Source organism: Seriola dumerili, unplaced genomic scaffold (genome assembly GCF_002260705.1).
Source record: "Seriola dumerili isolate Sdu_G_001 unplaced genomic scaffold, Sdu_1.0 BDQW01000017.1, whole genome shotgun sequence".
NCBI classification, from domain to species: domain Eukaryota; kingdom Metazoa; phylum Chordata; class Actinopteri; order Carangiformes; family Carangidae; genus Seriola; species Seriola dumerili.
Window position 1 is genome coordinate 1,176,094 of NW_019174272.1, and position 12,989 is coordinate 1,189,082.

Below are 12,989 nucleotides of genomic sequence, written 5' to 3' on the forward strand. Positions count from 1 at the left end.
ATTGGAGGGATCTCCCTAATGAATTAAAGAGCCAAAAAGACAAACAACTTTTATGTGTTGGAGGTTGGATTTTCCACAACCTGGCAACCACAAAGTTGTTCTTTTTAATGACTTAAAATTGATCTATCGCAATTCTAAATCATTTATTAACCCCCCAGAAAGCTATCAATTGCAGCTTATAAACCTTTTATAAATGGTGCCTTATCTGAAACTAAGCATGCAAGAAAAGTATCCCATATCTAAAATTAATGTAACTAATTTCTCAAACATGTAATCTGTAACAGACTACATTTTTAAAAGTGCTTTACCATCTCTAATAGTGTTCATACAGTATGAATGCAAAGGCAAAAAATAACAGAAACAAATATTTATTTACAAGTATATATTACAATGATAAAGTCAATATTTCCCTTTAAAATGCATTCACTCCCTGTCCTTAACCAGACCTATGAGAATCAAATACTCTTTGCCTGTTAGGATTACATCATGAAGAACATCATAAGTGCTGACTCTATTAGATACAGCTGCAGTTGACCTGACCAGTCATCTCCTATCATCTTCTAATCTACTTGATACATACAAACCTGATTGTATTTCATACCTCGCTACTAACATTATCAAATGAATGTGTCACACTCATAACAGACTCTGTTTCATAACATCCAGCCAACACGTCACCCAACATGTCACACAGTCAGTCAGTATCCATTGAGGAAAATGACATGCCAGATGACATGGTAGACAGGGAGGAAAACAGGAAGAGTGAGGCAGGGAGAAACCCTGAGTTGCTGATACATCATTTTAAAATTCCTGTATACTATGTTACAGGTATCGTATGTATCATAATATACATCTCAGAGAGACAACAGAGTGGAACATTAATAAAAAGTAAGGCATTAAAGTAGAGTGCTCTTCATAGAAAAACAGATGGTCACTGCTACAGTATAACTACATTTCCTACTAGTTGATTCAAATTATTTGAAAGCTGTATTTTAAAGTTGCAAATACACTACACACAACTTTAACTCTTAGTTCTATATTCATAAAAGAGTGTTAATAAAGTGAGAGCATTATTAATACATAAATTAACACAATCTTTGTGTTAATTGACAGAACTCTTAGGATTACAAAAAACCTGAAGATCATGGCTATGCTTGACATTTTTCTCCCAAGCTGATGTCACATCTGGCAGACCTTTAGCTCATTCAGAGTCAAATGAGAGCTTTTATCGTGCGTCCTCTACCTCCTGCTTCAGTCTATTCAAAGTTATTCAAAGGCACATACGTCTGCTGTGAGCATGGTGAAGGACTGCTTGAGGCCATGTGTTTGCCAGAGGTGTGACAGACTGTTTGCTTTGTGTTTTTATGAAGGGTTGGTGAAGGACTGCAGGGTGGGGTTATCTGGACTGCTGTGCCCTTGCCGTATAACGTGTGTAAAGGAAGTTGTTCCTGCTTGTATGTGTGACTTGACATCTGGCTCGAGACTTCAGGTGTGTGGTGAATGTATGCTTGACTCAGAGCCAAGCTGAGGATCTCTGTCTTTTCCTTGCAGAAGCGTAGCTCTACGCCTCGACGCCGGGCCAACACCAGCTCCCTCTGCGCCACCTGCAGCTCCTCCCCGAGCCGCCCCGGTGAGCTATGCTCCCGTCCGAGCCAATCCAGAGCCATGCTGCTGCGCATATACTCATCAAGACCTCGCTGAGAGTAATAGGCAATTACACTCTGAAAAGGAGGAAAGAAAATATTCAATCATCATGCTGTAACCAGGGGTCAGATATGTCTTTGTCAAGACCTGTACCTGTCGAGAGCACTGCCTTTCCCTCAGAGCTTTCAGTGTTCCGTTCCAGTGCAACAACTGGAAAATTGTCATCATCTCCTACAGAGGGAAAGAGAGGGTACGTGGGTGGGAAGGAGACACATCGAGAGAGAAAGTCTTGTGCAACTTCATGAGTAATGACTTGAATAACAGACCCTGACATCCAGCTCTGTGTGCATATGTCTAACAAAGATAACACATTAAGTGGATAGTTCTTGAACTCACACCTAAACTGTGGATGATTGGTTTGAAAAGATATTGTAAATCTTTATGCACCAGGTAGGTTTCGCCCTGATTTATAAAACACAGCCTGGCTGAACAGCTGCCATGTGTTCAGAGCTAGTGACATGAGTGTTAAACAGACAGGGTCTATACATTAACTGAAATTGACCTAATGAGCCACAGATGGAAAATGTGACATGTAACTTGTCTGGGGTCGAAGTCCATGCTGTACCTGCTGGGCCTGTTTACTCTGTTTCCAACTGTTCATCTGCCCTATGCTTGACTACCAAACTACCAAATTTGCCACCTCCTGCACTGACTGCATGTACAAATGATACAAAGCACCGATGGCTGTATGCCTCATGGTTAATGCTGTGTGTGCAGGCTTTTGTATGTGTGAGATTAAATGACAGTGTCTGTGTATGTCCATGTGTGCACATATGGAGGTGTGAGTATTACTTGGAAGCTTTCCATCCTATGAGTGGTGCTTTAGCAGGAATGATAATGAACCAATTTCCCCCTTCTAATAACCCTCCGTCTGCAGACATATGCTTATTTACACAAAGGTAGAAATATTAGGTGTTTCATACCAAGACTCCCTGCCAGGGCCGGACTGAGAGTAAGATTGGGTGGGAATAAATAGGCGAAAATGGAGTAGGAGGTGTAATGATAACAATGTATTGTGGAATTACCACGCAGTGGTTGTGATTTTTGTTATGTTTGGCTTGATAATTCCTAATTATGTAAAATTATAACACTTTAATTTGGTATCCAAATAGGAATACTCTATTGAAGATCCCTTGAGCCTGAATTATTTGGATTAAATAGATCTTTCACATGATTACCACGATCCCCACATGATTTATGAACATAGCTATAAGGAAAGCAGAGTTTGCAAAATAGGTTTTGGTTGCATGTTTCACCTGGAACTCCAACATTGTCCTTCCCATGTAGGAGTGGAGGAGCAAACTGTAGGTTCCTATACTGGTGCTTGAATCACATGCATCTTCTATAGAGACCTTTACAGAGACAGACAACAGTGCACGTCAACATTCATGTCACTCTTTTCAGGTGTAATTGCCATGTGTTTTTCGTGCTGCCTCACACTCACAGCACTCTCTGTGGCCGCCTGCTGCAAACTCTGAGTGATGAACTGAGGGTTAATGCGTCGACATGGCAACTCGTTCACAAGAGAGTTCATCAGAGCCACGCGAGCCGCATCCCTCCGAGCTTCTGCCTGAGTGTCGCACACCTGAGGATGAGGAGGACACGAAGAACATAAAGGGTTAAAATGTCTAGAAGAGCATAAAAATGGAGGGAAAAGATGTGAAATGTAGTTGCTTCAAACAGAAATTTCAGGGTCTGCTGATATGTGTGGCAACTCTAACATTACGATGATTTTACACTTCACTACAGCTAATCATGGGATCAGAACTTAAATCACCAATGAGATTAGAACATTAGAGGCATTCACAGATAACCAATCACATGCCTGCCCTGAGCTGGGGGCTACTGTCTGGGGCACAATGAGCCCATTGAGAAGCATCATGGGATTTAAACTGAATCAATTTAAAACAACTTTAAAAGTGTGTGTGTGACTGTGTGTTTATTCCAACTGAATGTCCTCCAAGTGTTGCATGTAAGCACCTACATCTGAATGTGGACGTTGATACAACTTGGCACAAATTAAAATGCTTTTGGTCAAAACAATAACAATTTGTAAGAAAGCTAGATTCTGTGGTCTGTATACTTTATGCTGCTGCAGCAAAATCAAGAGGAAGGACTGCTTGAGGCCAGTTGCAGATTTGGAATATCATATTAAATACTTAATTTGAAGCAATAAACATTACATTGGTGATTTGCTTTTATTACATTTACAACTGGAACAGGAACATCACCTGCATCAGGTATCATAGAAATACTGACTTTTCCTCTCTGGTCATGTATGTGCGCTCACCGCATGTTGGTGATATTTTCCAACAGAATATTATAGATAACTAGTATCTGTTCTGAGTCATTAAGCCAGGGCAGGCATGCTACATTAACTACAAACTGCACTGACACAGCACTGACGATGACGAACACACCTTATAGTTACCAAAGCAGCTTCCTCCTGGAAGGGTGACATAGCAGATGTACGGCGGACCAGGGGAAGGTGCAGACTCGTACAGCAGCAGGCTCTCTGTCTGGACGACTGCGGCCCCACCAGAACCGTCTGATTCATTGAGTGAACCATTTAACTGACTCGCCTGCTTCTGCTCCCAGAAGTTATGGAGCATGGCCACCACATTCACTGCACACACAAAAGACTGACAGTGCTGAAAACATTCATGACAGAAAATAAAGTGTTGGAGTGTAAATTCATGCATTTATCTCACAGAGACTCTTGATTTCCTTCTGATACATAAAAAAAATCTGATTAGTCTTCTGTTCACTTTGGAAGTGAAGTTTTTTTAGTTGGGGAAAACGTGTAAAATCATGTGTAAATGTGTAAATGTTAACCTAAATACACAGGAAAGACATCTGTATATCTGCATTCCCAGACAGTGTTTATTTAAGTAGAATCAGGGACGACAGGGAAACATCCCTTAACTTAAACAAATCAGCGTTTTTTGACCCTTTGAGCTTTTTCTGGCTGTGAAAAAGGTTTTAATGTTTCCCGAGTCCTTCACTGTGGGCCAAACAGTTCACTGCAGTGCAGTTTATGGCAGCAGGAAAAACTTGACTGACACTTGTTGGAGGCAGTGTACTTCACAGGAAATGTAACAAAGTTATATATTTTAAGTTATAGAAAACAGTGAACGTCTTTCCTAATTGTGCATTATTTTAATGCATCATTGTCAGGTTAGTTGTAACAGTATGATTCTGATATTTATCTATTTCCTGCTGAAACTAACATTGACTACTATGTGTTGTTTTTCAGTTACTCACAGTCTTTGGGGCTGGTGTCAGTCTCACTCTGCGACAGGTATGACATGATGCTCTCTTCATCTTTCACTTTACTCATCCTCAATCAGTGTTGACTTCCACAGCCGGCTTAAACACAATCAGTCCACTTTTCTCTGCTCCCACACGCTTCACCAAAAGGATCCATCAGAACGACACTCGCAACCTTAGACACGAGTAACCACCATCATCATTGCAGCTCAGGATGGGAACACCATAAGAAATAAGCTCAAAATCTGAAAGCCCTTCCACTTTCCCTTTCTCCCCTCCTCCTTCTCTTCTCCTGTGTGAACATCTCACCAGGATTTCTCTTTTGAAGCAGACCACCTTTGTTACCCTCGCTGCCAATTAGCTCAGAGGGCCCCTCACTCTTTCTACACATGCACACACACACAGAGGTGCAGAGGAGGAATGCTGAGCCCCTCCCCTCGGTTCTTGCAGCTGGCTAATCCCTGAGCAGAGCTGGATTTGTTGAAGACCTGCACAAAGTTGCCAAGTTGAACCACAGACGGCACAATGTACCATCTTCAGGGACACAAAAATTATGAACCGTTGTCTGAGAAGTCCAGTTTATAACCAGCTGCATCTTTTATATCTTTTTTATCAGTATCCGGGATAAAAGGAAACAATTCTGCCCAACATGTAGTGTCTAAGATCTGTGGGGGTGGGATACTTTTGACTTCACACACTAATTTGAGCCCACTGAGCCCAGGGTCTGAGCTCTATTCACCCTCTTCAATATGAATGGCCATTGTTCAGGTCTGAATTCACCCGCTCTCTGAAAGCCTCTTACACATAAATGAACCAAATTCTGAAAAAAGAAGTGGTTTCTGAGCTCTCTACGCTCATCATTTACATCTCACTCTGTGTTGAAATATGTCAGCGAGAGAGAACGGATGTGTCTTTTTCCTGCATCTATTCTTGGTGAATGTATTGATGTGTTCTGGAGCATGTATGTTCCCACATGCTTGTGTCAGACTCTTCTTTTTTGATTGGCTGCTGGGAGGGTGGAAGTAGTGAACTATTCAAACTACCATAATAGTCAGAAGACCTTTGAACAATGGGAGTTTTGCATAAATTAAAAGTTCCCCCTGGATGCATTCAGTTTGCATCTTAAATCCACACCCACATTAATCACTGTCAGTAGTAGGCCGATAGCCAGACTGAGAACGAACTTGAAACTTTGACAATGGCAAGTTACTCTATATGTTTCTGTCTCTTGTAGCAATGTTGAAGTCAATATGTCATCATTTTATATCAATTTAAAAGAATGTTCCCGACTTGACTAAGAAACACATTTAACTGTTGAACATGAAAAAAAACACACCTCAGCAGTGACATATAAATGCTTTAATTGTCAATCAAACCGCTTCATTGTATTTACATTAGACTTTAGACTAGTGTGTAAAGCGTGATCGTCCATAGCAGTTCAAATAGAAAAATGTCTCACCCTCATTCTTGACAGTGAGGAGATTTTCTGAGTGGGAGCGCCAACTAGAGAAATACAAACGATCGCACTGTTTTCACTTCAGTGTGACCAAAGTTTTATCATCCCTGTCTCTGATTTTTCCATAACAGTACAGAACAGCTGAACTGTTGAACGAGTCTTGTCGGATTTTTTCCCATTCCAACCTTCATGTGTTTACAACTCTTCGGACGATGTGCGAGAGGAACCACGTGGCATGTTAACCAAACAAAAAGCATGTTGACATGAATTCCGTCTGTCCACCAGTGCAGTCCCACTTATCCCCAGAAGGAGGCGCTCTCCATACTAGACTTGATGTTATTTTGGTTCTCCCTCCTGGATTTGGTCACCAAGTTGGCCTCTCCCTTCTGCAGACGTCTCCTCTGTGCTGCCTTCTGCTGTTTGGTGAGCTGCCTCCGCACCTTCTGACGGACCACCTCCTGCAGCACGCACAAGAACGACGACAGCAGGTTACAGATGCATGTACAGACTGTCTGTCTGTGCAAGGCAGATAACATTATGCAGACATGTTGCCTCCGCTTCTTTCACAAACTCCTACACCATGTGAACGCTCTTTAGCAGCACCTACAGGACATCCCAGTTTTTGCCCAAAACTGTGAACTAGGATTGCTACAGCGTGTGGTGGAATTTCCAAAAAGTCATATGTTAGCACTGAAGTGTAAACGGTTGTTTGTGTGTGTGTGTGTGTGTGTGTTTAACTTACTGGTGGTATGGTAGAGCAGCTCCCTATGCTGCCCATTGTGGCCTCACTGTCCGTCCTCCTCCTCCTGTGTTCTGCCAGGTGCAGAAGACTGTCTGAGTCTCTGCAGGAGAAAACACATCGAAATAACCTCTTGCTATTATGGCACGTTTTTACAACAAAGCATAGAAGTTCACGGATTTAACATAGATGCATAATTTGACACAAATTATGCTACAGTGAGGTCAAAAGTCTGAGAGCATTTTCCCACTCACTTGAAACTAGTTTGGACCCCATGTATGTTTTTGTAAAATTTCTGTGTCTCTGAAATTCATTAACAATTTTTCAAGCTGTCATGCTCCAAATAAAAAAGCTAAAATTATTTGTTGACTTGTATCAAAGCTGCAAGTGGAGTACTCAAACTTGAAATCATCATCTTATGAAAGGTGCTTTTTTTTGTATTTGGGTTGTGTTAACTTTCAATTACCTGAAGGGTTTGAACTCTTTGTTGGAGGCAGAAAGTTCTGCCAGCTCTGGGCACTCATCCACTGCCTCCTTCAACTCTTCTTCTAAGACTTTCTCTGATTCTTCATCACTTCTAGCCGCAGTTGATGTCTCAGTCTCTTTCTGTTCTTCCCTTTTCTCACTCTTTTCCTCCTCCTCATCTTGTCCGTCTGCATGTGTGTCGCTGACTTTCAGGCCCTCCAGTTCCAGCATTGCATGTTTATAATCTTCCATGTCCACATTCTCCTCTTCTTTTTCCACTTCCTCGTCGGTTGCCTCTTCGTCACTGTCCTCTTCTTCATCACCTTCCTCTCCCTCAGGTCCAGCTGGATGTAGCAACTCACCATCTTTCTCCAGATCTTTGGTGAAACCGCTGGCTGAGACTTCAACATCTAGGGAATACGATCGCCTGCAGGAATAAACAGTGACAACAAAAGATCATTAAAGAGTTGTTTTCACTTCAGAGTCAGCATTTTAAATGAACTGCAAAGAAGGAAAACTATTTCAATTTAAAATGTGATTTATACAATATACTACATAATTGACCATTAAATCCCAGCACTGCAACTGCCTCAAAAATACAAAAAACAAAACACACACGCGTTGTAAGAAATGAAAAATTGAATTGAATTTTATAAAACAAAGCAGCCAACAGGACAGCAAATTCAATGTTCACACTAAAAAATGTATACTGTATATGTCCAACACAATACACATTGTGTGTGCGCGTGTGTGTGTTAGTGTTTTCTTGCGGTTGAAAAATAAGTTACCTGATGTCTTTGAAGGTTGGAAAGAGCTCACTCTCATAATTGTACCTTTTTGCAAAGAAATCTCTGATACATTTGACGTCTCGGTCAAAATACCTAGAAACAAATGTTGGACAAGTGAACAACATGTACACCCTCTGTTAGTTTGATCAACTTTAACAATTGATTTTCAGCTTCACGGCAGAGACACCAACCATTCAGCATTAGGATGTGATGTGGACACCATTTGAGGGAAGTCGATCATTGTTATGTGGTCCTGGTCATCCAGCATAAGGTTGAACTCGTTAAAGTCTCCATGAATCAGGCCGTGATTGGCCAGTTTGACTATGAGCTCCATGAACTCGTTGTACAGGGCTGGTGGATCCTGTAGCTCATGCACCTGACACCTGGCAGAGAGAGGCAGAGAGAGGCAGAGAGAGAGAGAGAGAGAGAGAGAGAGAGAGAGAGAGAGAGAGAGAGAGAGACGATACAAACAAATTATATAAGGAACAGAGAGCACAAAGAGTGTACTGTGCAATATTTTGAAGCAAGAAGGAAGAATGGCTTGTTTACATACAGTGGATATCCATTGATGAGCTCCATCACTACAGCATGTCTGTTGTAGTCCACAGGTTTGGGAACAGGAAAGCCTCGATCATACAATGCCTGAAAAATTAGGAGATGACTCAAAAGATGCACCACACAAAACTGAATCCTATGAATCGGTTGATGACAATTTCTTTCTGTTCCACATAAGTTACATACTTTCTCTGATTTGTTACATTACCTTCATGTAGGCAAACTCCTTCATGGCAGAGAGTCGAGAGAGGTAGAGCCAGGACATGTTCTTCCTGTGTTTGTGGTAATCTCTCTTGTTCTTCAGGTTCCTGAAGGAGGTGCGACCCAATCTGTGAAGTTTCAGCGCGTACTGCTCCCCGTTTGGACTTGCCACAATGTATATGTCTACAGGACGTAAACACAAAGAAAGATTTTGTATGAACATGGGCACATGAGAGATTGATCTTGGCAATGAATTTACATGAGCATCTTGGGAATCATTGAAACAAATTTCTTGTTCTGTTTCATTTCTTTATGTTCACTTAAATATATTTGCCTTTACACTTTATTACTTTAGGATTACAGGTAATCAAGTAAATAGGTAAAAGGGTAAAAATTGTCTTTTTATTTGAGGGACTAGACCTACTTTTTATAATTTACAATAGGATTTGTATCATGTCATTAATGTCAACCAGATCACTACAGACAAACAAAATGTGATCATGTGGATGTATAGAAAATATTCAAGTACTTTTTGAGTTTTTTTGTTCTTACCTGACTCTTTACCCACTCCCATCTGGTTGCCAACTGAAAGTACCACTTCTCTGGAGCAAAAGGTCTTCAGGGCAAGGTAGTCATATCCTCCGTAGTTCAACCTGTAGCCCTGCACAGCTGCAATCAACATATGCACACCACATTGAGAAAATAAACCACATGCACCGTCTCTATCTGAACTTATGAGACAAAGCTAGCATCACTGCATTTTCTTACTCTTGGCGCGTTCATAGACCACAAGTTTGTGCTTGACAAGCTCTCTGAGAATCTTATTGCAGCCGCCATGTTTGAGGCTGGCGATGGATGACAGGAGACTCACTGGGACGATCTCATGATTCTTCATTCCCATCTCAACCTGAGGGGAAATTCCCAGGACAAAACAAAACAGAGTACAATCATTAGAGAGTTGAAGTTCATTCCTGCTTGCACCTACAGTGTTACAAGTACTGTAAAGCAGAAAGAAATTAGCTTTTTTTTTTTTTCCTCCTGAATATACTGGCCCTGAGAAGATCACTTCCTGACATGATTCCAATGTAAGTGATGGGGAGCGAAATGCACAGCCCACTTTTTGTGTAAGAATGCAGTTAGTCTTTTTTTGGAAGATATCTACTTGATTTGTCTAACACAGATGGCTGAGGCCTCATATTAGTTTCAGATGAACTATGGAATACATTTTTAAACAAAACGTGGTTTGTGGATTAGAGCTGCTGCTAGCTATTATTATATCCATTACTGATCAGTCTGATTAACTAATTAGTTATTTGTTTTCATGAAAAATACCAATCAGAATTTCCTGAAGCACTCTATGTTTAATGTCTTCAAATACTTTGTTTGGTCTGACCAACAGTCCAAAGATATTCAGTGTACTATCATAGAAGACTAAAGAAAACCAGAAAACATTCACATTTGAGAAGCTGAAACGATTTTGAAAATGTTTCTTAAAAAAAACATCTCACAATGATCAATCGAATATCAGTGTAGTTGCAGATACATTTTCTGTCCATTAACTGATTGATTTCTCAATCAACTATTACAGCTCTACTGTGGATTTTGTCCCCCATCTTTAACAGTGATATTGGTTTAGTAAGGGATATCTTCATGGCCAGTGTAGATTATTGCAACTTGAGGTAATAACCCTTTCAATGTGCACATGGACACATGGATTGATTTGATAAAATGTGAACCCATCCTTTAAGGTGAAAGGAAACATATCCATTCCATTATTGACTGATAGTAGATCCTAACACTCTGAATATATCCACTACTGCTTGGCCATCATGTCCCAATAACGAAATTTACAATAATGGCTGTTGTTAGCACCATAATCATACCCACTGTGTAAACACATATGGTGATTTCACTGACAACAACTTTCTACCCACTGCAACGGTGACATATCATCACGAAACAGTTTGACAGCCCCCTAATGAGCTCTTAAGTTTGTTGATGTACAGTACCAGTCAAAAGTTTGGACACACTGGGAAGGTGTACTGTACATGTAGGGTTGCCTATTTAATGACAAAGCTAGCCTAGCACAAGCTAACTCAGCTCTATGGGTAGAACTGACTTCAATTAGCACGCTACTTACCGCTGTGAGGACCCGGAAGTCTTCTCGAGATAAATATCTCAACACCACGACATTCAGCTTCCCCATATTTCCACCGGCGCTCAATAGTTACCGTGTATAGACTCTTAATAGGAATATTTCTTCAACTAGGTTGTCCACTTTTTCAGTAAACACATGTGCAGGGCGGAAGTTCGACAAACGGAGGTTACGTCACTTCCGGGTTACGTTTGACGTCAATGCGACGTACCAGCACATGGCACCAACCTAATACATCCATGCACCAACCTCTTTATTTAGTCTATGTAGACTATGAAACGCACCTTTATTTGTTGCGTTGTGGGCAATTCATGATTTTAATTTTTTTTCTCTCTCTCCGTAAACTCAAGAAAATGTAACTGGCACCAATCCATATGAACACATTACTCCAGTACTTGCAAACTTACACTGGCAGCCTGTTACATTTCGCAGTGATTTTAAAATTATACGGATTACCTTGGAAGCATTAAATGACCCTGCTCCAAGTTACATAATATATATAATATATGATATTATTATGTGCCTGGGTGTGACTAAGGGTAACTGGGCCTTTGCTGTAAGAGCCCCAAAACTGTAGAACAGTCTACCTATTGATATCAGACAGACTCATTAGTGTCTTTTCAAACTCTTCATAAAACATTCTTTTATCAGAAAGCTTTTATGAATGTTTGATATGTTATATTTTCCCACTCTATGAACAATTTATATGTTTGTGTAACTTACCTCTGTTTTATGATGTGTTTATTTTTCTTTTGTTTTAATTCCCCCCCTTTCTTTCTGTTAAGCACTTTGTGACTTTTTAAGAAAAGTGCTATGTAAATAAGTTTAATATATCATTATTATTAGTGTAAAAGTTAAACATAGGCCAAATAAACGTGAAAACATAAATTTAAATAGAACACTTTATTGTAACACTTTACTGAAACTAATCAAGTGAATTGTGGGAAGAAACCGGAGTTCCCGGAGTAAACCCAAGCTGCCAGAGTGTTGAGCAAAGAGTGGCGCAGAGAAATGAAGTCCCGCCTCACATCAAGGTAACCTTGTGCACCAGGACATAGGGTGACCTGGATTTGGGGTGGGGTACTTCAGCTCTCTATCCTAATGACAAGGTATTTATCTGAAGAAAATCCATCCTGTGGGATGTGGGTCAGACTTTCCTTCAGATGAATACCTTTAATAATCCTGAGATACCTTGGTGTTAAAGGATGGTTGTTTTGTTGGGCTTTCTGTAGGTCAGTGAGTTTGTGGTATCATCAGACCGCAATAGCCTTCGTATATAATATGCCCATATCCAATCCTGCTTTTGTTGTTGTCTGAGAAACAAGGAGCCAAACGAGAAACTTGACAGCAGTTTTCTTTTTTTCTTGCTCTATTTGTGTGGCCTCTTGCACGTCTGTTTCCACATTTGGCACATGTTGCTGAGCTATCTGTGATCTTATGCCATCCATCATGCTGACAGAACTGCAGTGTAGGACCTACTGAATAACTTTTCAACTGTTAAGTACTTGTCAACAAACTGAAGTAAATGCGAATGAACTGACTGTGTCTGTGTTACAATCTGCTGTCAATCTTTCCTGCTTTCTTGTGTACAGTAATCCTCCTACAGGAACTACTCTGTTCAAAAGTCTAAATGCCTTCAGACTTCTGTGACACCAA

General features: G+C 40.6%; 2 protein-coding genes across 2 annotated transcripts; both read right to left on the reverse strand.

Annotated features, from left to right (window-relative positions):
• Positions 1 to 1,256: 1,256 nt before the first annotated feature.
• On the reverse strand, positions 1,257 to 5,044 carry lix1 (limb and CNS expressed 1). The gene is made up of 6 exons (XM_022752452.1): positions 4,969 to 5,044; positions 4,125 to 4,330; positions 3,149 to 3,289; positions 2,961 to 3,056; positions 1,798 to 1,875; positions 1,257 to 1,721 (listed from the first exon to the last, which is right to left on the reverse strand). The coding sequence occupies exons 1-6, from the start codon at positions 5,042 to 5,044 to the stop codon at positions 1,257 to 1,259; spliced, it is 1,062 nt and encodes a 353-aa protein (XP_022608173.1).
• Positions 5,045 to 6,318: 1,274 nt separating this feature from the next.
• Positions 6,319 to 11,485, reverse strand: riok2 (RIO kinase 2). Its single transcript, XM_022755912.1, has 10 exons — positions 11,319 to 11,485; positions 9,947 to 10,085; positions 9,731 to 9,847; positions 9,186 to 9,361; positions 8,976 to 9,064; positions 8,614 to 8,805; positions 8,423 to 8,515; positions 7,636 to 8,061; positions 7,173 to 7,272; positions 6,319 to 6,888 (listed from the first exon to the last, which is right to left on the reverse strand). The coding sequence occupies exons 1-10, from the start codon at positions 11,382 to 11,384 to the stop codon at positions 6,727 to 6,729; spliced, it is 1,560 nt and encodes a 519-aa protein (XP_022611633.1). The 5' UTR covers positions 11,385 to 11,485; the 3' UTR covers positions 6,319 to 6,726.
• Between the last annotated feature and the right edge of the window lie 1,504 nt (positions 11,486 to 12,989).